Here is a 24766-nt window from a genome sequence, read left to right as displayed (position 1 = left end):
CGGGGGCGGAGGCCGCGTGCCCTCGGGATGCGCCCGGGCTCCGGGCCGGCGCTCGGCCTCGGCCGGGGAGGCGGGAGCTGGCGCCGGGCCGCGGCTGCCGCTCATCCGCACGCGCGTGGCCCTGGAGAGTCGCGGGTGGCTTTCCTGGAATGGTCGGGGGCACTTGGGGTCATGGGTCTGGCACGGGTATGAATTGAAAACCCGGCAGAGCAAACCTCCGCGGAACGTGGGATGAGCTGAGGCTCGGGGAGGTGACTGACCCCGGGATGGCACTGGCGCAGGAACGGCTTGTCTGACCGGAGAGCTGGGCCGGCGAAAAGCCCGGCCTACCAAGGGCGTCAAATGGGCGTGCGTGTGTGGGTATATGTGTTTGTGTGTGTGTGTGTGTGTGTGTGCGCGCGCGCGCGCGTTGGGGGTGGGCTGCGTTGTGTAAACACGTCAATGGCAAGCGAGAGCCTGCGCGGTGACTCTCCGCGTTTCCCCCAGCGATGCTTTAAGGCTTTGCCATCGCAGCAGCCCCGTTCTGAGTCCTAGGTGAATCCTTAATTTACCGGGTGCCACCGAGGAGTGGCGAGCGCGCCGAGTTCACCTAACTGGACAGGAGAGACCTGTAGCCAGCTGGATTGCCAAAGTTTGTTTTCCTGTTTTCCTCTGGTCTCTTATCTCCTTGGCGACAGGGCAAGTACAACACTGTTTATGGTTTCCTGCTGTCACAAGGAAAACAAAAGCAAGGGTCGGGGTAGTCTTGTCATTGTTGCCTGTAGTTGTACGAATTATATTTAGGAATAGTTTTAATTCGATGCTGAATGATTATTATTATTTTTTTTAAGTTGAGCTTTATTTTATTTTAATTTATTTTTCAACATTTATTTATTTTGGGGACAGAGAGAGACAGAGCATGAACGGGGGAGGGGCAGAGAGAGAGGGAGACACAGAATCTGAAACAGGCTCCAGGCTCTGAGCCATCAGCCCAGAGCCCGACGCGGGGCTCGAACTCACGGACCGCGAGATCGTGACCTGGCTGAAGTCGGACGCTTAACCGACTGCGCCACCCAGGCGCCCCTAAGTTGAGCTTTAAAGAAACACTTCATTATAGTAATTAATAGGTTGGTGTTCCTGTAATAATGGGCAGGGCACTTTGCAGGTGATTTCTTTCAAGTCCTAATAATGGTAGAAATAAACTTAGCATTTTATTGATTGTTTACTTTGTGTCAAGCCGTGTGCTAAGTGCTATACATACGCACTGTTTCCTTTAACCTTCAAGACAATTGGGTGAGGTAGATGCTATTATTATCCCCATTTTATAGGTACAGTCATTTTAAGTTAATTAAAGGCATAACCAAGATACAAACCCAGTTTGTCTGTTTTAAATTCACTAATAACGCCTCTTAGGATGTGGGGAAATGGGCATTCTCATGCGTTGATGGTAAGAACAGTGTAATGTAATTATCATTAAAAATGCACATATCCTTTGACCCAGCAATTTTACTTCTAGAAATATTTCCCAGAGAAATAAGTCATGTAACAAATACTTATGTCAGGAAATGTTCACTACGTTATTTATAGTTGAGAAAATCTGGTAACTATCTAAATGTCCAATTAAAGGAAATGGGGTAAATTGCGATATAGCCATATACTGAATAGGCCATTAAAAGTAATATGGGACGATGTTTGCCACATACATGTTTTAAATGTTTATTTATTTATTTTGTAGAAAGAGAAGGTATGTGTGCATGGAGGAGGGACAGAGAGAGAGGAGAGAGAGAATCCCAAGCAAGCTCCGTACTCCCAGTGTGGACATGGGGCTTGATCTCACTCTTCTTTTCTGAAATTCAGGAAAGAGATGGATATGTCCTTTCCAGAAGTATGGTTGTAGCCGTGGGCTTGGAGAGAAATGGTTACACTCTGGATATACTCGAAAGTATAAGCAGAATGATTTCCTAACAGATTAGATGAAGGTTGAGAGTGAAACAGGAAACAGGGATGACTCCAGGGATCTGAGTATTTGGAAGAATGAAATTGCCATCAACTCAGATGTTATGGTGGTTTTATAGAATGTCTCCAGATTCTTTGATGTTTGTCTCTTCAAGAGGAGGACTTAATTTCCTTCTCTTGGAGTGTGGATTGTATTTACTAACTTGCTTCCAATGGACAGATGATGGTGGAAGTGATAATATGTGACTTCCAAGCCAGGTCTGAAAAGGCATTGTGCCTTACTCTCTCTTTCCTGGATCATTCACTTGGGGGGAAGCCAGCTGCCATGTTGTGAGGATACTCAAGCAGATGTTAAGTAGGTAGGCAATTAGATTTATGTCTAGACCTAGTGAGAAATCTGGTCTGGAGATATAAATTTGGAAGTCATCAGCATTTAGATGGTATTAAAAGCCATGGGACTGAAGGAGAACATACAGGAGTGACTGCATGTATTTGCACTCTAAAATGTTACGAGTGGTTGTTTCTGGCTAGTGAGGTAATTTTAATTTAAAAATATTGCTTATGCATGTATTTTCTGATGTTCTACAATGACAAAATATTATTTTCTACAATGACCAGATTTTAAACCTTGGATGTCTATGTAAAAGGCACTGGTAGAGATGTTAAGACACAGATTTTCTTAAGGTATGTAAGTAGCCATTTGTACAGCTTAAGGTCTACACTTCATTTCATAGGCAGTGGACAACTCTGGAAGGTTTCTTGCTGTGCATATTTTCACCACTTCAGAAATGAATAAGACAGTTACTATTCCCATATTGCACAGATAGTAGTTTATAGATTTAGAAGACCACATTATGTTATATTAAAAGAAGTTATTTCTATTTTTAGTTTGTCCATTGTCAAAATAAAAGTGATTTATTTTGCTATTATAAAAGTAATGCTAGTTTGTTATTCTCTTCTTATTTCTTTTCTACATTTTCCAGAGGAAGACAGTAAAAAGCACTCATGATCCCATTGGCCATCTCTATCCTTAACTTATTCCCCATTTTTGATGTTTTCTTGCTTTCACTTTAAATTAACTTTTTAAAACATCATTGAATTCATACTGTGATTATCCAGCTTTTTCACACTCAGCATGATATACTTTTCCCTGTTTTACTCAGACTTCAAAACTATAATTTAATGTCAGTGTAATGCTTTATAAAGTGGAGGTCCTGTAGTTAATTTAGCAATTTCCTGATTGTTGCACATTTAGGTTGTTTCCAAATTTTCAACATAAATAATGTTTCATTCAACATCTTTGTGCAGAAATCCTTTTTTTCTATATACTGGCTTGTCAGAACTGGAATTACTAGGTGAAAGGATAAACATTTTTAAGGTTTCTAGATATATTGGTAAATTAATGTGATTTTCTTTAATTCTGACTACAACTAGAAATTTAGGTCGATTTTTAGGTTAAGAAATTGAGGTTGAAACAATTGTCTGGGCAGTATAAAAGATCATACAAGTACTGCCTAATTTAAGAATGTTCCGATTTTCTGCCCTATTCATGTATACATACGGTATGTTATGTATCATGTATAATATTGAATGAAGCTGGTGTTTCTTATTCATATGGTTTTTCCATTTGTAAGTAGAAATAACTGTGTTTAGGTAGTTTGCTATCCATTGCTTAATAGTGTTTTATTTTATAAGGAATTGTTAACTCTTACCTAGAGTAATCACATAGCACTTTTTAGAACTGTCCAGTTCAGGTCTTGGCCAAAAATTACAGCAGGACATTGGCAAATAATAGTAAATTATAATTATGTTGTTTGAGTGTTCTGATTTTATTCCATACCCTTCTTAACTTTGTTAAAGCATTTACCATGACCGTGTTAGGTTTTTAAGTACTTGTTTCTTCTGCTAGTCTCTATTTCCTTCTGGCCAGCATAACACATTTTGCCTACACACAGTTTGCACCTCATAAATGCTCAAAATTATTAATTGTTGATAGTAAATTAATTAATAAATTTCTTGTCAGAAATTTACATTTAAAATCCTATGCAGCATGATTTGCTTCTAACATATCATTGTGTAGGAAGGGGAGGAACACTAGTGTTTACTGACTACCTCTGTGCCAAGAACTAGGCTCTGTGCTTCATAAATGTTACCTCATCTCATTATCATAAAACCCCTGTGAGGGAGAAGTTACTGCTCTCATTTTACACATGAGAAGGTAGGCCCACAGGAACCCTGGTTAAAGTATAAATCAGATCAGGTCACTCCCCTGCACCAAACTCTGTTGCTGTGTTGTCCAGTGTGATAATCTGCAGCCGTACGTATATTTGAAATGTTTGTCTAAATTAAAATATGATGTACGTGGGGCGCCTGGGTGGCGCAGTCGGTTAAGCGTCCGACTTCAGCCAGGTCACGATCTCGCGGTCCGTGAGTTCGAGCCCCGCGTCGGGCTCTGGGCTGATGGCTCAGAGCCTGGAGCCTGCTTCCGATTCTGTGTCTCCCTCTCTCTCTGCCCCTCCCCCATTCATGCTCTGTCTCTCTCTGTCCCCAAAAAATAAATAAACGTTAAAAAAAAATTAAAAAAAAAAATAAAATATGATGTACGTGTAAAATGCACACTGGATTTCCAAGACTTAGTATGAAAAATAAAATGTAAAGTATCTTGTTAGTAATTTTTTTGTTGATTACATTTTCAAATGATAGTATTTTGAATATATTGGCTTACATAAGATATATTATTAAAATTAATTTTGCCTGTTACAGTTTCCTTTTTCAAAAACGTGAATACTAGAGCATTTAAGTTATGTTTGTGGCTCATGTTATATTTCTATTGTACGCTGCTTTAGGTGGCTTTCATGTCGCTCAGGATGGTCTGCAAGGCTGTGTACCATCTGTTACCTCTGTTACCTCTGATCTCGCTTACTCCCCCCTTGCTCTGCCCTCTCTGCTCACTCTGGCCTCCTTCTCCTGAACACACCAGGCTCTCTACATCCTCAGAGCCTTTGTCTTTGCTGTTTCCGCTGCCTAATTGCTCTTCCCCCAGATAACCACATTGTTCACCGCCCCCTCCTCCTTCAGTTCTTCTTTAAAACCCTACTTTCTCAGTGAGGCCTAATTCGGCTGTCCTATCTAAAACCATAGACTGTCCCTCCCAATCCCTATTTTCCTTCTTAACATTTAACACTAACAGACTCTCTATTTTACTTATTTATTGTCTCTTTCCTTCACTAGAATTTGAGCTCCATGAGGGCAAGAATTTTTGTTAGTTTTAGTAATTGCTTAATTCCCAGCATCTAATAATACCGACACATATTGGGTGTTAATATTTGTGAAACTGAATGAAAAAGGATTGCAACCTCTTTTATGAGCACATTCAATCAGAAGGCACTTTCATGTGTTCTTTAGATTCAGTAACTATCTTGTATCTTTCAAACTTCATACAAACAAATCATGATTCAAAATCATGATAATGTAATCGGCCCTAAAACCTGACTGCTTCACCTACTCTTAGTTTACTTAGTTTAACAAATACATATTTCTTACTATGTAATGTTACTTAAATAATACAGGCTGAAACTGCATAGAAGGTCTTAGGGAGTTATATTTTTAAGTGTAGCTTTTAAAAATACGTTTAAGCATATGGTTATTTAACTAATAATGTATCATATTGCCTTAATGGTAGATGAGAAACAATTTAGAAACGTGTACTTCTTAAATTGCTAACACTGTTAAGAATAATTTTATCTCAAATAGTTTCGGATTTAAAAAAAATAGCTCTTCTTAATCTCACTGTTATTTGAGAAGCTTCCTGAGGTAATTAAATTTTTATTAAGGTTTTAAAGGTGAGGGTTCAGACAAATGGATTTAAAGCAAAGAAATATATATGAAAAGTTATTTTCACAGTAACTCATATTTAATGTTTCCTAGACCACATAAAATTGAGAAATAATGAATTTAAGAATGAGGGAAAAGTTTAAACTACAAGGCATTACAGTGTTAAACAAAATTAAATAAGACAGTTGCTATGCAGTATAAATTCGTTAAGACTAATTGTGAGCCCAACTAACTTTTAGTTGGGAATTTGACTGTACATTGTAATCCTATTTTAAAAACTTGATTCTGTGAATGATAGAACTAGTAGAGTACTTATAGATTATATTAACAACTCTAGATATTCAGGTTTAACTAAAAGATACTAAAAAGTGATCTGATGATGCCATTAAAAGTAAACTTACAAGTTGTGAGAAAACTTGTGTTTGAAATATTGGCAGTGATAACTGTCTTTATAGAGAACTTAAATAGTGTACTTAGTAATGCACAAAATGTATAGTACATCCTGTGGCAGAAATTAGTTCAAATAATGACAATTTGAACAGCTGAATGAATAAAAATGCAAATGAACTTAAGAGTCAGCAAGAGCAATGGAGTAAATTTTGGAATGAAAATATTAACACGTTTCTGTTTAAAGATAATGCAATGAATAATGATGATTGTTGTCAATTATCATATATTGAAGTCCTAACCCTTTAGTACCACAGAATGTGACCTTACTTGGCAGTAGGATCATTGTAAATGTAATTAGTTAAGATAAAGGCCACACTGGAGTAGGGTGGTCCACTAATCCAGTATGACTTGTATCCTTATAATAAGGGGAAATTAGGACACAGACATGCATACAGGGAAAATACCCTATGAACTTGAAGATAGCCATCTATAAGCCAAGGAGAACAGCCTGGAACAGATCCCTCTCTCCTAGCCCTCAGTAGGAACCAGCCATGCCAACACCTTGATTTCGGACTTCTAGCCTCCAGAATTGATAATAAATTTCTGTTTTTTTAAGCCACCCACTGTGTAGTACCTTGTTATAGCAGCCCTAACAAACTAATACCGTGGTTTTACAAGATGAAGTGTTAATTTACTTTGTATAGAGTATAACAGAAAAGATAGGATCTGTTCAAACAAAAGATGAACATAGTTTATAATATTAATAGATATCAGAGTAAAGTGATGTGGTAGGTATCCCAGCATTAGCTCTCTAATACTGAGAAACACTTAATTTACTTAAATTTTCACTGTGCACAGGTTTAAGCTGAGCCACTTTTGATACTGAAGAACAAGAAACTAGGAAATCCTGCAAAATAGTCTATGGAGAATGTCCTGAAGATTGAAGGGTTAGAAAAACTACCCAAAGGCAAAGTTAGGGTATTCCTATTATAGAAAATCCTCATTAATTTAGATTCCATGCATTTAGAATGTTTACTAATTCATTGATTTTATTTTACACATACTAGTAACATTATTAGAGGAGGAATATTTAAATTACTGAAGAGTAGGCTATTTTCAAGCACTTTCCAATATCTTTTTTTTAGTTATGTTATATAAACATTTACCATGAGATCTGTCCTCTTAACAGATTTTTAAGTGTACAGTATAGTATTGTAATCCATAGGCACAATGTTGCATGTCAGGTCTCTAGAACTTACTTACCTTGCATAACTGAAATTTCATACATGTTGGTTAGCAACTCCCTGTTTTCCCCTCCACACTGGCTGGCAACTACCACTCTAGTCTTTGTTTCTATGAGTTCGAGTCCATAAATAGGTGGAATTGAGTGGTATTTGAACTGTGACTAGCCTATTTCATTTAGCATAATGTCTTCAAGGTTCATCCATGTTTTGCATATTAAAGAGTTTCTTTTTTAAGGCTAAATAATATTCCATTGTGTGTATATATCCTATTTTCTTTATCCATTTCTCTGTCAGTGCATGTTGTTTCCACATGCTGGCTGTTGTGAGTAGCACTAACCTGAGCACGGGAGTATTAACATCTCTTCAAGCTCCTGATTTCAGTGCTTATGGGTAAATTCTCAGAAGTGGGACTGAGTCATATGGTACTTCCGTTTTTAATTTTTTGAGGAATCTCTGTACTGTTTTCCTTCACAACTATAACATTTTGCATTCGTATCAACTGTGTAGAAGGGTTCCAGTTTTGCCACATCCTCACCAATATTTGTTGCCTTTTTTTTTTTTTAAAGTTTATTTTGAGAGAGAGAATGAGCATGAGCAGGGACGGCGGAGGGAGGGAGAGAGAGAGAGAGAGAGAGAGAGAAAGAAAGAGAGAGGAAGAGAATCCCAATCAGGCTCCATGCTGTCAGCACAGAGCCCGATGTAGAGGTCAGTCCAATGAAACATGATATCATGACTTGAGCTGAAATCAAGAGTTGGACGCTTAACCTACTAAGCCATCCCGGTGCCCCACCTTTTTATTTGTTTTTATAATGACCACCCTAATAGGTGTAAAGTGACATTCATTGTGGTTTTAATTTTCATTTTTCTGATGATTAGTGACATTGAACATCTTTTCATGAATCCATTGGCCATTTGTGTATCATCTTTGTTCAGATCTTTAGCCAATTTACTAATCTGATCATTAGGTTTTTTGCTCTTGAGTTGTAGGAGTTTCTTATATATTGTGGAAATTAGCCTTTATCAAATATAGTTTGCAAAGTTGGCAAATATTCTTTCCCATTCTGTAGGTTGGCTTTTCACTATGTTGATTGTTTCTTTCCTTGTATAGAACCTTTTTAGTTTGATGTAGGCCCTCTTGCCTATTTTTGCTTTTGTTGCCTGTGCTTCTGGTGTCATACCCATGAAATCATTGCCAAAACCAATGCCTGAGGCTTTTTCAAGTATTTAAGTCTTTAATATATTTTAAATTGATTTTTGTGTATGGATTGAGATAAAGATCCACTTTCCTTCTTGTGCATGTGGATAAAGATCCACTTTCCTTCTTGTGCATGTGGATATTCAGTTTTCCCACGGCTATTTGTTGAAGAGATTTTCCCCATTGTGTATTCCTGGCACCATTGCCAAAGATCAGTTGACCATATATACATAGATTTATTTCTGGGTTCTCCATTTAGTTTCAGTGGTCTATAAGCCTAGCTTTATGCCAATATCATACTATTTTCATTACAAAAAAATCCCCAATACCCAAAACTATCTTGAAAAAGAAGAACAAAGTGATCATACTTCCTGATTTCAAAATGTATTACAAAAATATATATTACAAAGCTAACGCATCTTCCAGTATCTTAAAGTATAGCTTTACTCTTACGAAAAACTGTTGTAATGAGTTCCATTTGGTACTGGTATAATGAAGGCTGCCTAAATCCTAATCTCTCTACATGTCCTCCCTTAAAAACCTGTTAATTCAAAAAGGAGCACACATAAACCATTCATGAAGTTACTCTTTTAGCATTAGTAGGAGACCAAGATACCACAAACCTCAAATTTTCTATAAACAGAAAAATAAACAGCAAAATTCAGAGTACCTGTTGCTGCTGCAAGCATTGAAAGTGGGGAGGGTTCTTTAGAATCTCTGGAAAAGAGGAGAGGGGATTAGGAGGTCTAGAAGTGTAGTAACCTTGGCAAAACATTGCTTCTGGAGGAGAAGGAGATAAAAGGAGCAATCCAGATGTCCCTCTGATACCTGGAGGTGAAAAAAAAGGAAGTAAGGGGCAGGGGGGCAGGTACGGGACTGAATATCCTGCAGAAATGAAAGAGAACCAGAAAGATACCAGTTGCTCCCTATAACCCCAGTCAGTGAACATCATCCATTACATAAACTGAACTTCATCCTGCTAACAGAAGGCACTACTTTCAAATTAGGATCCCTGTCCATGAAATGCCTAGCAGTAGGAAAAATCATAAATAAATAATAGAGTACAAGGTGTCCAAGGGAGAACATATTGAAATGAAAATTTAATAGAGTCATTGAATTTCAAAGAAGAATTTAAATGAGTTAAAGACATCAAAATGATCAAAGAAGAAGTGGTTGAAATGGAAGACAGGCAAAGGAGATTTGACATATAATTGGAATCTTTAAAGAAGAAAAACAAAATATTTGAACTAAACAGATATTAATCCAAGAAAAATATCCAGAAATAAGAAAGCCAAAATCTACATAATCAAAAAAGCCCACTGTGTCCCTGGGAAAATTGACTCAAAATGCTTAAACTGAAGACATATCATAGTAAAACCATTAGATCTTAAAGGCAAAAATTCCTCAGGACCTCAAGCAAAAGGGGCAAAGTATATAATGGCTCAGAAAATTAGTTTGTCATCAGACTTCTCTAGAGTAGCCTATAAAGCAAGGCAAGAGTGGAGCAGCATTTTCAAGAAACTCAAAGATATAAAGTGTAAGCCAGAGGTGTTCTGTCAAGCTGTCCTTCATAGCAAGGCTGTGGAACAGCAGTTTAAAGCATGCTAGAACTTAGGAAATACTGTATCCAGGAGCTCTTCCTAGAGAATGTAGTAGAGCAGTGGTTCTCAAAGTGTGGTTCCCAGACCAGAAGCTTCAGAATCACCTGGGAACTTAGAAATGCATATTCTCAGACCCACCCCAGGCCTGCTGAATCAGAAGCTTTGGGGTGAGGTACATCAATTTGTGTTTTCTCAAATCTTACGGGTCATTGTGATACACAGTCCACAAAAGAATGAACTTCTTCCAGCCAAGGAATGATTGAGAACACTTTGGCAGAGGACGGACAGCAAGCATTTAATATTACCAATTGTATATATAAGTCTTTAAAGTATTGCACCAATATTAAACTGAGTTTAATAACTGTAATGTGAATATTCAAGAACATCTTCTTGTGCCTAGAGAATACATGCTAACTTCAGGGTAAGGGGCTTTGATATATGTAACCTGCTCTCAGTTCATAAAAAGTGATAAACATTTGAGCAACAAAAGGCAAACATGGCAAAATGTTAAAAATTTTTTATAGTCTGGAAAGGATACATAGGAGGGTTTGTTTTTTTTTTTTTTTTTTTGGTACCATTCTTGCAAATTTAAGGTAAGTTTTAAATTATTCCAAAATAAAAAAACTTAAAAAAATTATATGACCGTCATTCCTAACTAAATTATTTATGTTACCCCAGTTCTCTGTTTCATAGGTTTATTGTGTTTATTTGAAGGGAGCAACTTTTCATTTCTTTTAAATATCCTATACTTCAGGGGCATCTGGGTGGCTCAAAGTGTCTGACTCTTGATTTCAGCTCAGGTCATAATCTCATGGTCTGTGAGTTCCAGCCCTGTGTCAGGCTCTGCGCTGACAGCACATGGAGCCTGCTTGGAATTCTCCCTCTCTCTCCCTCTCCCGCCTCTCCTGTGTGTGCATGCACATGCTCTCTTTCCCTCTCTCTCAGAATAAATAAATAAACTTTATTTAAAAAATCTTGTTCTAGAGTTGTCATCCTCAGTCATGCTAAAAAGTGTTAGATATAAGAGTACATTTTGATACTAAATTTTAAAAATTGGAATGGCTTTATAACTTAGTGTATTTAAAAATGTGATTGCTATTTATGATACAGTATGATTTGAAGACAAGAGACACAAAATCATTTGATTATTTACATTTTTTTTCATCTCATAATTCTGGGATCATTTGCTATAAACCTCATGTGGACAAAGCAGAAAAAGTTTTGCATTGAATACTTAAGCTTTTCACTCTGCACTGCTTAGTCCAAACAATATCCAGCAAATAAGTCCAGTTGTTTTTTAAATATACTAAAACTCAAAAGTATTTATGTGAATTAACTCAGAGTGGAAATAGTAAGGATGAGTACAAGCGGTATGTCTGTGTTTTAAAAATTCATTTATTACCACTTTAACTCAGTTTTTAAAATCATAGTGAAGCACTTTGCTTTTCTTTTTAAAGATATGGATGTAATGAGGCCCTTAATAAATGAGCAGAATTTTGATGGGACATCAGATGAAGAGCACGAGCAAGAGCTGCTGCCTGTTCAGAAGCATTACCAGCTTGATGATCAAGAGGGTATTTCGTAAGTACTACGGGTTATATGTGTCCTTTTCTTTTCATTCAGTGTCTATTTTGTAATCTATAGGTAAAGCACTTTTCTAGATACTACAGAAGACACACGGATGAGTCAGATATTGTCCCCACCCTCAAGGTGTTTATAGTCTGTTTGGGGAAGAAGAAATACATCTAAAATACGGAGCCATGTGTGGGAATTGCTGCAATTGATATGTATTGCCGCAATACTTATTTTTTTATTTTAATTTTTTTTAACGTTTATTTATTTTTCAGACAGAGGCAGAGCATGAACGGGGGAGGGGCAGAGAGAGAGGGAGACACAGAATCTGAAGCAGGCTCCAGGCTCTGAGCCATCAGCCCAGAGCCCGACGCGGGGCTCGAACTCACGGACTGGACCGTGAGATCGTGACCTGAGATGAAGTCGGACGCTTAACCTACTGAGCCACCCACGCGCCCCTGCCGCAATACTTATTAAATGCTATGCATCCTGCAAGAAGGGAGATCTGATTGAAAGGAATAGAAATTTTAAGAGCAGTGGCTTCTGAAATAGTTAGGCGTTACGAATTAGGCGGTGAGGGGTAGTAAACACTTTTTTTATGCTGAGTTAATGGTGTGAAACAAAGTGGTGGTAAGAAAGCAGTGGAACCTTTTAGAACCCTTTTTTGTTATTTTGTCATCATTAATAGATTTGAGTAAGTTCTTACAGCAATAGTAATTTAACTGTTAAGCAAAGTTACCTTTTAAGTGATCATAAAAGAACAGTATGAACTAAAAAAAAATTAGGCAAGCATGTTTGTTTTATACGTTTGAAATTTGGGCTATTCTTCCTAGTTTATTTTTTCTTGGTCAAGAGACTTCCTTCAAATGCCTCCTGGAAACTTAGGTGAAATACCTTAGGGAGTACTCGGTGTCTAAATGTTAATTAGTATTTATCTTACCTGATGATACGCATAGTTTTAAAACTTGTGTGATTTTTCTTTTAATTAAGCCCCTGTTAGGTTGATAATCATAGATCACATATACCATGATGACAGTAGTCAGTGTCAATAAATTGCTTTGTCTTATCAGCCTAGCCATATATAATCTTTGGTATTGTTCTGAGTGTCATAGCAGCAAAGAATCTTAGGAGAAAATTACCTTCTGTATTTCTTTAATATGTACAAAAATATTTTTCACTCAAATATCTAATTTAATCTCCATAATAATTTTCCATGTTCTGCTTTTAAATGGCAAAGATAGGACTTGAACCAAATATGATCTCTGGCCAATTCAACTTCTGGTTGAGTGGAGTGCTATTTGATTCTTTGCCTAGATTAATTTTCAGTTCCCTTCCAATGCTAAAACAATGATCATGTGATTTTTATTAGCTTTTTTCCTAAAATGTTTAAATCTTACAACTTTTACTTTTCAGGTTTGTGCAAACTCTTATGCATCTTCTTAAAGGAAATATTGGAACTGGCCTTTTAGGGCTTCCACTGGCAATAAAAAACGCAGGCATAGTGGTAAGACTTCTCTTCGTGACCTGTAGCTAAATTACAGTTATCAGTCTTGATTACAGCAAAAATTGCAGGCTAACTTCTGGCCTGTTCACACATAACCTGTTCAGGTGACAGTGAGTTTGTATTGATAATATTGGGTGAACAATAATAGTAACATTTAATAAAAAATGAGAATTAATTACTTTTTTAATCTCTGCTTAATTATTTATTTATAGCATTTGACAGAAAGATCCTAAAATAGTATTTGATTTTTCCAAGTACGGTTACATCTTATTATTCTTTTGGATTTTTCAGAGATTTAAGCAGTGTACTCATATCAAGAGATGTATTTATAGAGTAGCTTGTTTGTATTGGTGAAATTTTATAGTTTTTAAAATGGAGAATGAAATCTAGTTTTCAGATTTAAAGAGTTAACAGTTAAGAAAAGGAATAACAATATGTTTTGAAAACAAATATGCAAAGTATTATTATAACCAATTATTGTAATTGCAGAGACTCTCAGGAAGGGAGAATTCACCTATGAAGTAATGGAATTATATTTAACCTTTTTTCAGAGTCTTAAACCCTTACCAGTTTTCTAAGAACAGTTTTAACTGCCACCTTTCCCTGCAGTTGATGTTGTCCACCCTAATTTAGAGAGACGTATAAATTTCTGATTATAAAAATAAGTTTTGACAATATTTTGTTGGGTTCTCAATAACCCAGGCATTACTTTGATTTTAGTAAACAAATACTTGTAATTTTTTATGTACCACTTTCTTAAATAATCTTTTTCTTGGCATACTTCCTCACACAAAGTAAGTGCTCAACAAGCACCATCCCAGATTGGCATAGTGCTTTCTGGTCATTCAGATAGTGATTCATAGTTGCATTTAATTATAATGGTGAGACAGATGGTCATAGACTTACCATCTGAAGTTAACTGTGATGTTGTATGCTATCCTAGCTTATTGCATAGCTATACTCTGTATTCATGGGTTTGGATAGGCAAGCTGATGAGATGAAGTCCTATGTCCTTGTTGTAAGTATTGCTGAAATTCTTTCAGTATCAAGTTTATGAATTTCCCTTTATGCAAATGACTAATTATTTTGCCCAACAAATTTGTTTCCACAAAAGAGTAGTCCATTGGCTCATTGCTTATAAGGCAATTTAATTTCTGTTAAACTTAAATATTTAAACCTTATACATTTTCCCCCCACAGCTTGGACCAATCAGCCTCGTATTTATAGGAATTATTTCTGTTCACTGTATGCACATTTTGGTACGGTGCAGTCACTTTCTGTGTCAGAGGTAAATGTAAATTTATTAAGTGTATTTTATTTATTTTAAAGCTATGTATTGATTTAAAACATTAGATAGTCTTAACTGTGCTTTACAACTAATAATTGATTTTCTCTAACCTGTTATATAGGCAAGTCTAAAATAATAAATATGTAAAAAGATATTTCCTGTGATTGAAATCTGGTCAGAATATATTTATTCCTCTTAAATGATAACCTTAGTAGTGAAATGGAATGATTTCTTTTCATATGAATAAAAAAAAATCAGGAAAGACCTGTAGGAAATGGAGGCCCCAGCACTACTTTTAGTTATAGAGTAATGGTCCTTAATTTGTTTGGATTTCATTTTAGGGTATAGTGCCTTTGGTGTTCTTTGCTGATATGTGGGTTGGTAAATAGTCAATAAAATAATATTCTTTTTCTTTATTTTTGTATCATGAAATGCTTCTACTGCACAGTGGACTTTTTTAAAAATAAATATTGCCTTTTCTAATAAACTAATATTCTGATTTTAACTCTTTTTGTTGTTGTTAAATGTTCTTAAAACTTTGAGCAAGTCATTTATCGTCTTTAAATAATAATGATACTTATAAAAAAGTGGGAAAGAGAACATAGGGAAATAATAGCTACCTCATGGGGCTAAGTATTAGATAAGATAGTTTATGTGTAAATATGTTGTAAAGCCCTGTGCAGATGCATAAAATAATGCTCTTTTAAGAATGAATAATTTAGGCTTGAACAATGTAGTTGATGTTTTTAGGTAATTTAAATATTTAAGTCAGTGAAGCACAAATATTTATGTTATATGACTTTTCCAAATTTATAAACTTTAACAGTAGATAAAAGCTAATATATTAGTAAAAAGACTTAAAATTTCATGAGACATATCTTAGGGTGTGCAGATCTTGAAATCTCAAAAGCTCCTCTGTTATTGTATACCCTTACATTTATTATTTTCTATGTATTCGATGTTCTTTTCAAGGGTTGGATTTACAGACCAACTTAAAATTTGCCTTTTTCATGTGCATATACGTCCTTAAATTGCAGGTTTAAAAAGTCAACATTGGGTTATAGTGACACTGTGAGTTTTGCTATGGAAGTAAGTCCTTGGAGTTGTCTTCAGAAGCAAGCAGCATGGGGACGGTAAGCACTTACTATGTTTCTAGTATCTGGTTATCAAAATCACATTACTTTTCAAGTGTTTTAAGTTGACAGGATACGTGAATAGAAGCGTGATAAATGGGGGGATAAACATAATCTTTAGAGTTAGACAGGCTTGGGTTCAAATCTCAACTCTGCCAGTTTTCAATTTTACGAACTGAGTCAAATGATTTATCATTTTGTTTTAGTTTTCATGTTATCAGATGACTTTATGGTGATACTTCATAGGTTATCATAGTATTTAAAAATTTTTTTTTTAATGTTTATTTATTTTTGAAGGAGAGAGACACAGAGTGTGAGCAGGGGAGGGGCAGAGAGAGAAGGAGACACAGAATCTGAAGCAGGCTCCCGGCTCTGAGCTGCCTGCACAGAGCCCAATGAGGGGCTCAAACCCACAGCCGTGAGATCATGACCTGAGCCGAAGTCAGATGCTTAGCTGACTGAGCCACCCAGGCGCCCCAGGATTATCATAGTATTTTAAATAAAATGATATTTATAAAGCATCTGGCTAACCTATGATATAGTCATGTTAATATTTTTTTTGAGGAAAGGAGAAAAAGCAAGAAAAATGTTACAGTCTCATAATTTTAGATAAAATTGTGGTGTTTGGCTTTCATGCTCATAGAACATTTGAAGTGTGTATTTTAGCATAATCTTATTTTGCTATCTTATCATTTAAATGTAACTTCATCATTGGTAGACATGGCTGATCAAAGCCAGCTGAAAACAGGACTGGAAAAATAGGTATAGGTAATCAACAAAATGCTGACAGTGGTACAAATGATATGTGCTGTGGAAATTAAAAGAAGGAAAAGAACAGTGGAGTGCTAGTAGAGTTTATGGTTAAATATGACCTTTCTGGGAATTTGCAGGAAGTTCGGTTTATTTATGAGCTTCTCAGAGTTCTTGATATGCCAAGTAGAAGAAGGAGGAAAGCAGACTAAAAGCCCTAGGATTTGCCCCAGAATCCTATCTTCTTCCTTCTTCTGCCCCAGAGTAGAGACAGCTTTGTCTATTTTTTCTGTCAAGAAGAATGACTTTCATGTAGATGTGGCTGGAATGATTGTTGGTAAGATGCTAAAATCCAAGGTGGATGAAAAGATCTTAAGGGAATACTTAAACATAATTAAACGTAATTCATCAGAAAGAAGAAACTTGAATTCATTTCAGGGTAGTAAGATTCTTTACAATAAAGAGATCCCTGAAGAACCATGAGAGCTATAGTTATGGCAAGAATGAAAATAAGCAAGGACCCATCCAATTTCAAATGAGAGAAGGAAGGTCTGTAGACTTGTAGACCAGATTGTTTGACAGCTTGACATTGATTGTCAAGCAAAGACTACACTGAATTAGTAGGTGAATGTTATTGTAGTTACTCATCATTCCCTGGACAAAATAGAGATGTATGGGCTGCATATTAATAATATGCAGGCAGATTTATAACTTGTTTAAACACAATACCCAAACTATGCAAATTTAACTGGTGGCATCCCTTTCTCATTTCTGTAGACTATTTTATGTAGCTGGAATTCTCTCTCTCTCTCTCTCTCTCTCTCTCTCTCTCTTTTTAATGTTTGTTCATTTATTTTGAGAGAGATCATGAGTGGGAGAGGAAGAGGGACAGAGAGAATCCCGAGCAGCTTGCACCCCTGTTAGTGCGGAGCCCGACGGAGAGCTCCATCTCATGAACCCTGAGATCATGACCTGAGCCGAAATCAAGAGTCAGATGTTTAACCGACTGAGCCACCCAGGTGCCCCTGTCGCTGGAATTTTCTTAAGTTATCTCATTAAGAGATACTACTGGAGCTTACTCAGAGCTAAGCTACTGGATAAGTCTTTGGTTTATGATTTAGGGCCACACCCCCAGTCCTCTCCCATTTCATGTTCTTATTAGTGATTTGGATAGTGGAGAGCATGCTCACTCATAACATTTGCAAATGACATGAAGCCAAGAGAGCTGGGAAATACACTGGGTTAATCAGAAAAGGCTCAAGAAGTAGAGGAGATAGGCTTGATCTAAAAGATGAAATTTTTTCATGAAATCATTTTATAAGCATATACTCAAACTGTTGAATTTCAGAAATAAATGATAGGGAAATGTTGGCCTTTTAGCTGAATGGAACATCCTTTTGGTGAGTAATACTTCACTAGTTCACATACTGATAGCAAATGTGTGGTCTTTGAGAAAATAAATTTTATTTACTTATTTTATTTAAGGAAATGACAAGAATATAAGCTATGATAAAATGTTTTCAAATAGTTTAAAAAGAGAAAAATGTATTAATATATCAGCAGCCCTTATTGATACTTATTTGTGGGTATCTCTTTTCAGGAGTGTGGTTGACTTTTTTCTGGTGATAACACAGCTGGGATTCTGTAGTGTTTATATTGTCTTCTTAGCTGAAAATGTAAAACAAGTAAGTATTTCTCTTCAGTTATGGAGATCAGTTTCTTCCCATTCCATAGTTTTGGCATCATATTTCCTTTGAGTAAACCATGGTGAATATGAAAATGTGTTGCTTTCATAAAGCATGTTCCTTTGTAAATTTTCCTTTAGTCTTCTTTTTTGTAAGTTGGATTTTCTGCTGCTGTTGTTGATTTTACTTTTCTTGCCATTGTATATCAGTAATGTTTGTTATGTCAGATCAGAACCGGACATAATTTGACTGATTCTTACATACTTGAAATTTAGGCCTCAAAAGCAGATACACAGATGTTTTGGAAGCATATTTTTAAATTGATTTTTTTATAAGTAAACATATATGGTTTAGCCAGCAACCTAAAAAGTGAAGTAAAAAGAGGGCATTACTAAAATCCAGTAATTATTGCTATTGTCTAAAAAGATACCATGTCCAAAAATGTGTAGTGTTCTGTAATTCTCTCCATATTTTAAGGGTTCACTTTTAAAGGAAGTGGTTTGCAGTCTTGGTAGAGACTCTCAATTTGAACAAACATGCAAAGCACTGAAATAAAAAAGCTCCCCTATCAAAACAGCGCCAAAATACATTTCTTTATGCACTTTAACTTGTAACTAGTACATTACACCCTGTTCTGCTTTAATCATTATTTTAATCAATAACATTTGTTAACTATCCATATGTGCATTGTACAATAGTAGACATCTTACATAGTAAGATACAGTACTTGTAGGTATTTTAATGCAAAATGATATGAATATGTTTTCTAAAGAACCTATATGTAGATATATAAGTATATATTTGACTCACTTTTTCAAGTATAAAGTATGCTTCATTTTATATTTAGACCAGGAATGACAAATTTTCTGGGAAGGTCCAGATAATAAGTATTTCCAGTTTTGCAGGTCATATGGTCTTCTTGACTTAGCCATAGACAATAATGATAGTAACAAATATATATGGCAATATTCCAATAAAACTTTATTTCAAGAATTTAGGTGGTAGGCTGGATCTGGTGTTTGGGCCATAATTTGCTAAAGCCCCTAGCTTAGATTTTTAATGTTGGAAAGGCTCACGGAGTCAACCCTTCCTTACAAATAGGAGAGTAGATGCTTTCGTTAGCATTACTCATTATAGACAGTGTGCTTTTGACTTACAAGTATTTAATTCCACAAGTTGCATATTCTTTTGACTACTAACTCAGTCAAGAGACTATCTGTTGTCAAGAACTGATAAGACATACCATCTTACCAGTCATTTATGTAGAATATGATGAAAAATGATCCTTTTCCAGGATTATACAACATGGTAGTCATGTATCTTTTCTATTATGTTCTAAGAGAGCCACCACAAACTTGATGTGAATTTAAGAATAATGCTAGCAATGCCTAATAATCTTATATTAATAAAGTATTGCATTTTTCATTTAGTTTTTCATTTAGTTTTTGCCACTACTCTGTCATGTACAATGCTCATTTTTTGAATGTGTAAACTAAATCTCAAAAAGCATGAGCAGTGTGCCCTAAGTCATGCAGATTAAACTGAGAACTAGGTCTATGACACACTGGTGCCACCCATTACATTAATTTTTCATCACTGGACAGGACCTTGTCTGATTTTAGTTGTGCGTGTGTGTGCATATGACATAGAGTATGTAAATGCATACAATAAATGTCTATAAGCTTAGGGTTGGTGACTTTCTCCTATGAAATATTATCAGTTGCTTCCAAAGTTGAATGGAAGAATTTAACTCATTTGCACATGTTCTAAGAAGACCAGGCAGAAAAAGTGACTCTCTGGGAGAAGAATGCCTGCTATAGATGGAACAATGAAAGTCCTTTGAGTTATAAAAAGCAACATGGTAAAAGATACGCAGACTTGAGAAAAGTTGGAAGCAGTGGTGAACACTTCACCTCAGCAGAGCAGACAGATGGTTATTGAAACAGTAGCATCAGAGATTTTCACTCTCTGCAGATCTGTTCTCTCACATTTTATAGCAGTCTCCAAGAGTAGACACACTGGTTGATTATACGTTACCAATTACTATTGTTAGAGTTAAAAACTGTAAGTTTATTACCACATTCATCTACATAAAATCAAAGTTGCAATATTTTAGCAGATCAGAGAAGTAAGGGGTTAGTTGCCATACAGATGTGTGAACCTCCTACTCTGACTGCCACAGGACTGTTTTTGGTCCCATTAAGTCATTGTGGACAATTGGCAGGAGAAAATGAATGGATAGTACCTCCAATGATTTAATCCGTCGTGGTTATTGTAGCTCCCCTCTGTTCCTACTCGAAGATACTCTAGAACATTTCAGGTAGATAAAATAGTGTTTTTGGGAATGAAGAGTGAGGAAGGGATATTAAGAGAAAAAAAGATATAGTGATACTTAAGACCGTGTATTTTAAAGACAGAATATCCACATTCAAATTGCTTGTCTCTCAGTTTTAAATCACACATTGGGCAAGATCTCCTTATCCCTGGTCAAGCCTCAGTTTCCTTATATGTAAAATGGGAATAATAACAAAATCTCCCATTGTTCCTCCTAAACTTATCATGAGGCTCAGGTGACAAAAGGTTTGTGAAAGCCCTTGCAAAATGTAAAGCAGTATACAAATATAGGGTGTTAAGGCTTTTTAATTTTGTATTTATTTTAACTTTGCTGAAGAACATAATCTACCTTTGGAATTTTAACCATTAAATTACTGAATCATTGAAAATTAATAAGTAGTAGATTTTAGTAAATTTAAGCTTTAAATGGAAACAACTGAATTTAGTAATTTTATTTTATAATATTTATTTCAGTGTTTTGCATTTTGGTAAACATGTGAGATCATAGGAAGTCCTATTAGATAGCCAATATCTGTCTCTAGAGGGCACCAAAGGACTCAAATGTTTACCTGAATCTTGCTCTGGGTATGTATCTACACTTTATTTTATTTTTTAATCCTGATGATTTTTATAATCATTTTTCTGGCAAAGAATACTAAATTATTATGAGATATTTGTGGTAGAATTAATTTCATGTTCCCAACCATCTCACCATTCAAAGAACCCTTTTTAAAATTGGTTATATAACGGATTTTCTCTTGCCAGGTATCCTTGTTAGAGCTTAATGTTGATCATTATCTAATCTGATTATGGGTGGTACTTCTTTGATACAGAAGCATTTGGCTATAAATAATTTTGTTACTGGGAAAACGAGTCAACAAATAAAATATGTTTTTAAAAGCCAAGTAATGTGAATTACCAATTTTGCTTCTAATTTCAGATTCTCAAATAGAAAGTTGTGGGGGCGCCTGGGTGGCTCAGTTGATTGGGCGACTGACTTTGGGTCAGGTCATGGTCTCATGGTCTGTGGGTTTGAGGCCCGCATCACGTTCTGTGCTGACAGCTCAGAGCCTAGAGCCTGTTTTGGGTTCTGTGTCTCCCTCTCTCTCTGCTCCTCCCCTGCTTGCGCGCTCTCTCTCTCTCTCTCTCTCTCTCTCTCTCTCAAAAAACAATAAAAAAAAAAAAAAAAAATTAAAATACAAAGTTTTGATGGCCAATTACAAGATAAATGTGAGGTATGCATTTCTTAAATGGTTCATGGTATAACCTGAGAGTTTGTTAGTCCAGTACAAGTTACAAATTGCCTATCTAACTTAAAACTAGTAAATACATTGCCTGCAGTTTAAGGTGATGTGTACATTTGTAGTGATACTAAACATTGTTTATCACAAATTAGAAGTATAGAATTATACTTCTATATAATTTTGTTTCTATATAGTATATAGGAAACAGTTGAATTGTTAATCATATTATAATTTTGTTCTAAACTTCTGACTTATGGGCCTCTTAATACTTATTATATTTAGAGAGAGAGATGTCAAAGTAGAGGGCAGGTGGCTAGTTGAGCAAGGGGCCTCCCCTTTCCAAATTGCAGTATTTTGGTCCAGTTAACATGCAGCGGTCATAAGCTAAATCCTAGTGTCTCCCGCCGGGTTTGGATCCTAGAACTACCACTTACTGGCTTGATATTATGTAAGGTTTTTTTTTAAGGCCCTTCTTTAAACCTCAGTTTCCTCAACTATAAGTTGACATTAATACTACTACCCATCTCAGACAGTTGTTTTGAGGATTAGATGAGATGTTGTATATATTTAGTTCAGTACTCAAAAAATGTTCCCTATTATTATTATAGGATCTTGTTCTTAAGAATTTAAGTATCCAGAGACTTGATAATGTCATTGTGTTCAAAGGAGGGTGTAGAGTGTTTGTGGGCAAATAGATTTTCCCTAGCATTTAAATTATAATATTATATACCTCTGCTGTGAGTTTGTAAGAGTGTTTGTAGAGTCCTGCATAATTTCATTTTTGTTTTAGTAAGTTGGATTATGTGATTAATTGAATGAGACAAGTTTTAATATGTGGAACCTACAAATTACTATAACTCTTGAACACTGAATGTTGGTATATAGAAGTGGCTGAATTAATTTGAAGGTAAAGTTGATTTATTGAAGTTTTTTGCTCTAGCAAAAATTTATCTACATCTAGCACATGGCCATGCATGTATTGTTAGTGATGATTATTTATTTATTTAAAAGATTTTATTTTTAAGTAATCTCTATACCCAACATGGAACCTGAACTCAAGCCCAAGATCAAGAGTCACATGCTCTAACTGCCTGAGCCAGCCAGGCACCCCTTTGATAGTGATGATAATTTATAAACAGTTGTTTTATAAAACAGCTTTAAAGTTAGGCTATGATTTCTAAACTTTATCTTGACTACTGTACATTTCTAAGAGGTATATGAGCTTGTTACCTTCTCTGAAGAGAGTAAGTCAGATTTGGATATCTGGAGTAGAATATGGTCATTCTAGGCAAGTATACATCCACTTTTGATTATCTCAGAAGCAGGTTGAGCCTTTGCTGGAATCATGAGCACAAAGCTTCAAAATAAATTGGTAAATTCATCCTCATAATTTTCTAGTGAACTTTATTTTTACAGTATGATAAAAGAAGTTGTTTTGCAAAGAAGAATTATCCTATTTTAATTATCCTTAAATTTGATAAATATGTATTTCTAGGAAGTTAGAATATCTTGAAAAAATACAAACATTTATTGTAAAGGAATTATCATAGAGTGTATAGGTAATTTCTTGATATTTTGTCACTTATAAGTTGATGAAAGTTTTTTTCTCCCCCTCTTCCTTATTCTCCTGGTAATCCTATGTAGGTTCATGAAGGATTCCTGGAGAGTAAAGTGTTACTTTTGAATAGTACCAATTCATCAAATCCATGTGAGAGAAGAAGTATTGACCTAAGGATATATATGCTTTGCTTTCTTCCATTTATAATTCTTTTGGTCTTCATTCGTGAGCTAAAGAATCTGTTTGTGCTTTCATTCCTCGCCAACCTTTCCATGGCTGTCAGTCTTGTGATAATTTATCAGTATGTCGTTAGGGTAAGTATAACATGTTTTTAACCGTTTTTAACCTATGGTTCTTATAACTAATTCTTTGTTCACTTTGGAGGTAAAAGTAATGATGTGTGAAGACCCCTACTTCGTCATGTGGCACACAGGAGATAATCAGTAAACTTGGGGCTCCTGCTCAGCTGGCAGAGTGTGTGACACAGAGCACAGGCTTTGTCTTCAGGCTTGGTTTTGAATCTTGGTAAATGTGTTTCTGGGCTTTGTGACACTGCTGCAGAAGATAGTGATACCTACCCTATTGAGTTGTAAGATTTAGGAGTGCCTCAGTACACTGTGTAACAGGAAACAAAGAACTCACTAGTGTTTTCTTTATTCTTGTAAGATTTGAACCAGTCTCGAGATGTAGTTTTATAATTTTCTTTGACTTCTGAACCTGTTTTTGCTGCCACCACTTCCATTCACTGCCACTCTACTAATCTGTAGCCTGTCTGTCTGAAGTATGCAACCTCAGCTGATTTCATTGTCTGAAGTCTGGGGATCCTAACCCTACAAGGACTATCCTTAAAAAAACATTGGTTGATGGGATTCAGGGGATCTGCAAATCCCTTAAAATTATTTGCAAGATTTAGCATCTCTGTATGTATATATGCATTCTGCTACTGAGCAGTGTATAGCTTTCATCTCTAAGGGGCTGAGGACTCAGAAAAGGTCAAGAATGCCTGCTCTAGTCTTTCCTGAGCCAATCCATTTTGTATATTGCTGTTGCAATTGTCCTAAAACCTCCATTGGCAGTTTATCACAAACTCTGTTATGATGGGTCTGTTTCATTCCCCCTGCCCTGAATTCTAAAACCTGTAGACATTTTCTTACTGTACATAAGATGGAAGGGAACAGGCAGGAATATCTCATAAGGCTGTAGTTCACGACCCCTTACCTGAACATGTAAGAATTAGTGGAGCAGAAAAGGTAGTTCCTTAGGTAGAGGGAACAGTGTGAGTCTTGAATAACAGGTATTCTCAGATGACCCAAACACTTAAATATCCCTTTCATTTTGACCATAACTTGTATTTTCCATCATGGATAACCATTATATCACACAAGTCTCCCTATGCTTCTGATATTCTAGACCTCTTTATTACCCAAATTATCCATGTGCTTTTACACTTCAGGTTATTTTTTTCATCCTCTTTTCTTGATCTTGAATTCCACTTCCAA

General features: G+C 35.9%; 1 protein-coding gene across 2 annotated transcripts in view; it reads left to right on the top strand.

The window, feature by feature from the left end:
• The first annotated feature begins 11530 nt into the window (after positions 1-11530).
• Positions 11531-24766, top strand: part of SLC36A4 (solute carrier family 36 member 4) — a 38130-nt gene continuing 24894 nt past the window's right edge. Inside the window, exons 1-6 of one of the 2 annotated variants that reach the window (XM_040489609.1) lie at positions 11531-11780; positions 13185-13275; positions 14475-14563; positions 15601-15696; positions 18047-18131; positions 23354-23581. In XM_040489609.1, the coding sequence (XP_040345543.1) occupies positions 11659-11780; positions 13185-13275; positions 14475-14563; positions 15601-15696; positions 18047-18131; positions 23354-23581 (711 nt within the window). In that variant the 5' untranslated portion in view covers positions 11531-11658. Of the gene's footprint in view, positions 11781-13178; positions 13276-14474; positions 14564-15600; positions 15697-18046; positions 18132-23353; positions 23582-24766 lie in introns of those variants that run through there. The other variant, XM_040489610.1, reaches the window with a different exon arrangement.

This window comes from Herpailurus yagouaroundi, unplaced genomic scaffold (genome assembly GCF_014898765.1).
Source record: "Herpailurus yagouaroundi ecotype Mexico unplaced genomic scaffold, PumYag 180, whole genome shotgun sequence".
NCBI lineage: Eukaryota > Metazoa > Chordata > Mammalia > Carnivora > Felidae > Herpailurus > Herpailurus yagouaroundi.
The sequence above is the reverse complement of the archived record's forward strand: the minus strand, read 5'-3'. Positions and strand labels throughout refer to the sequence as shown.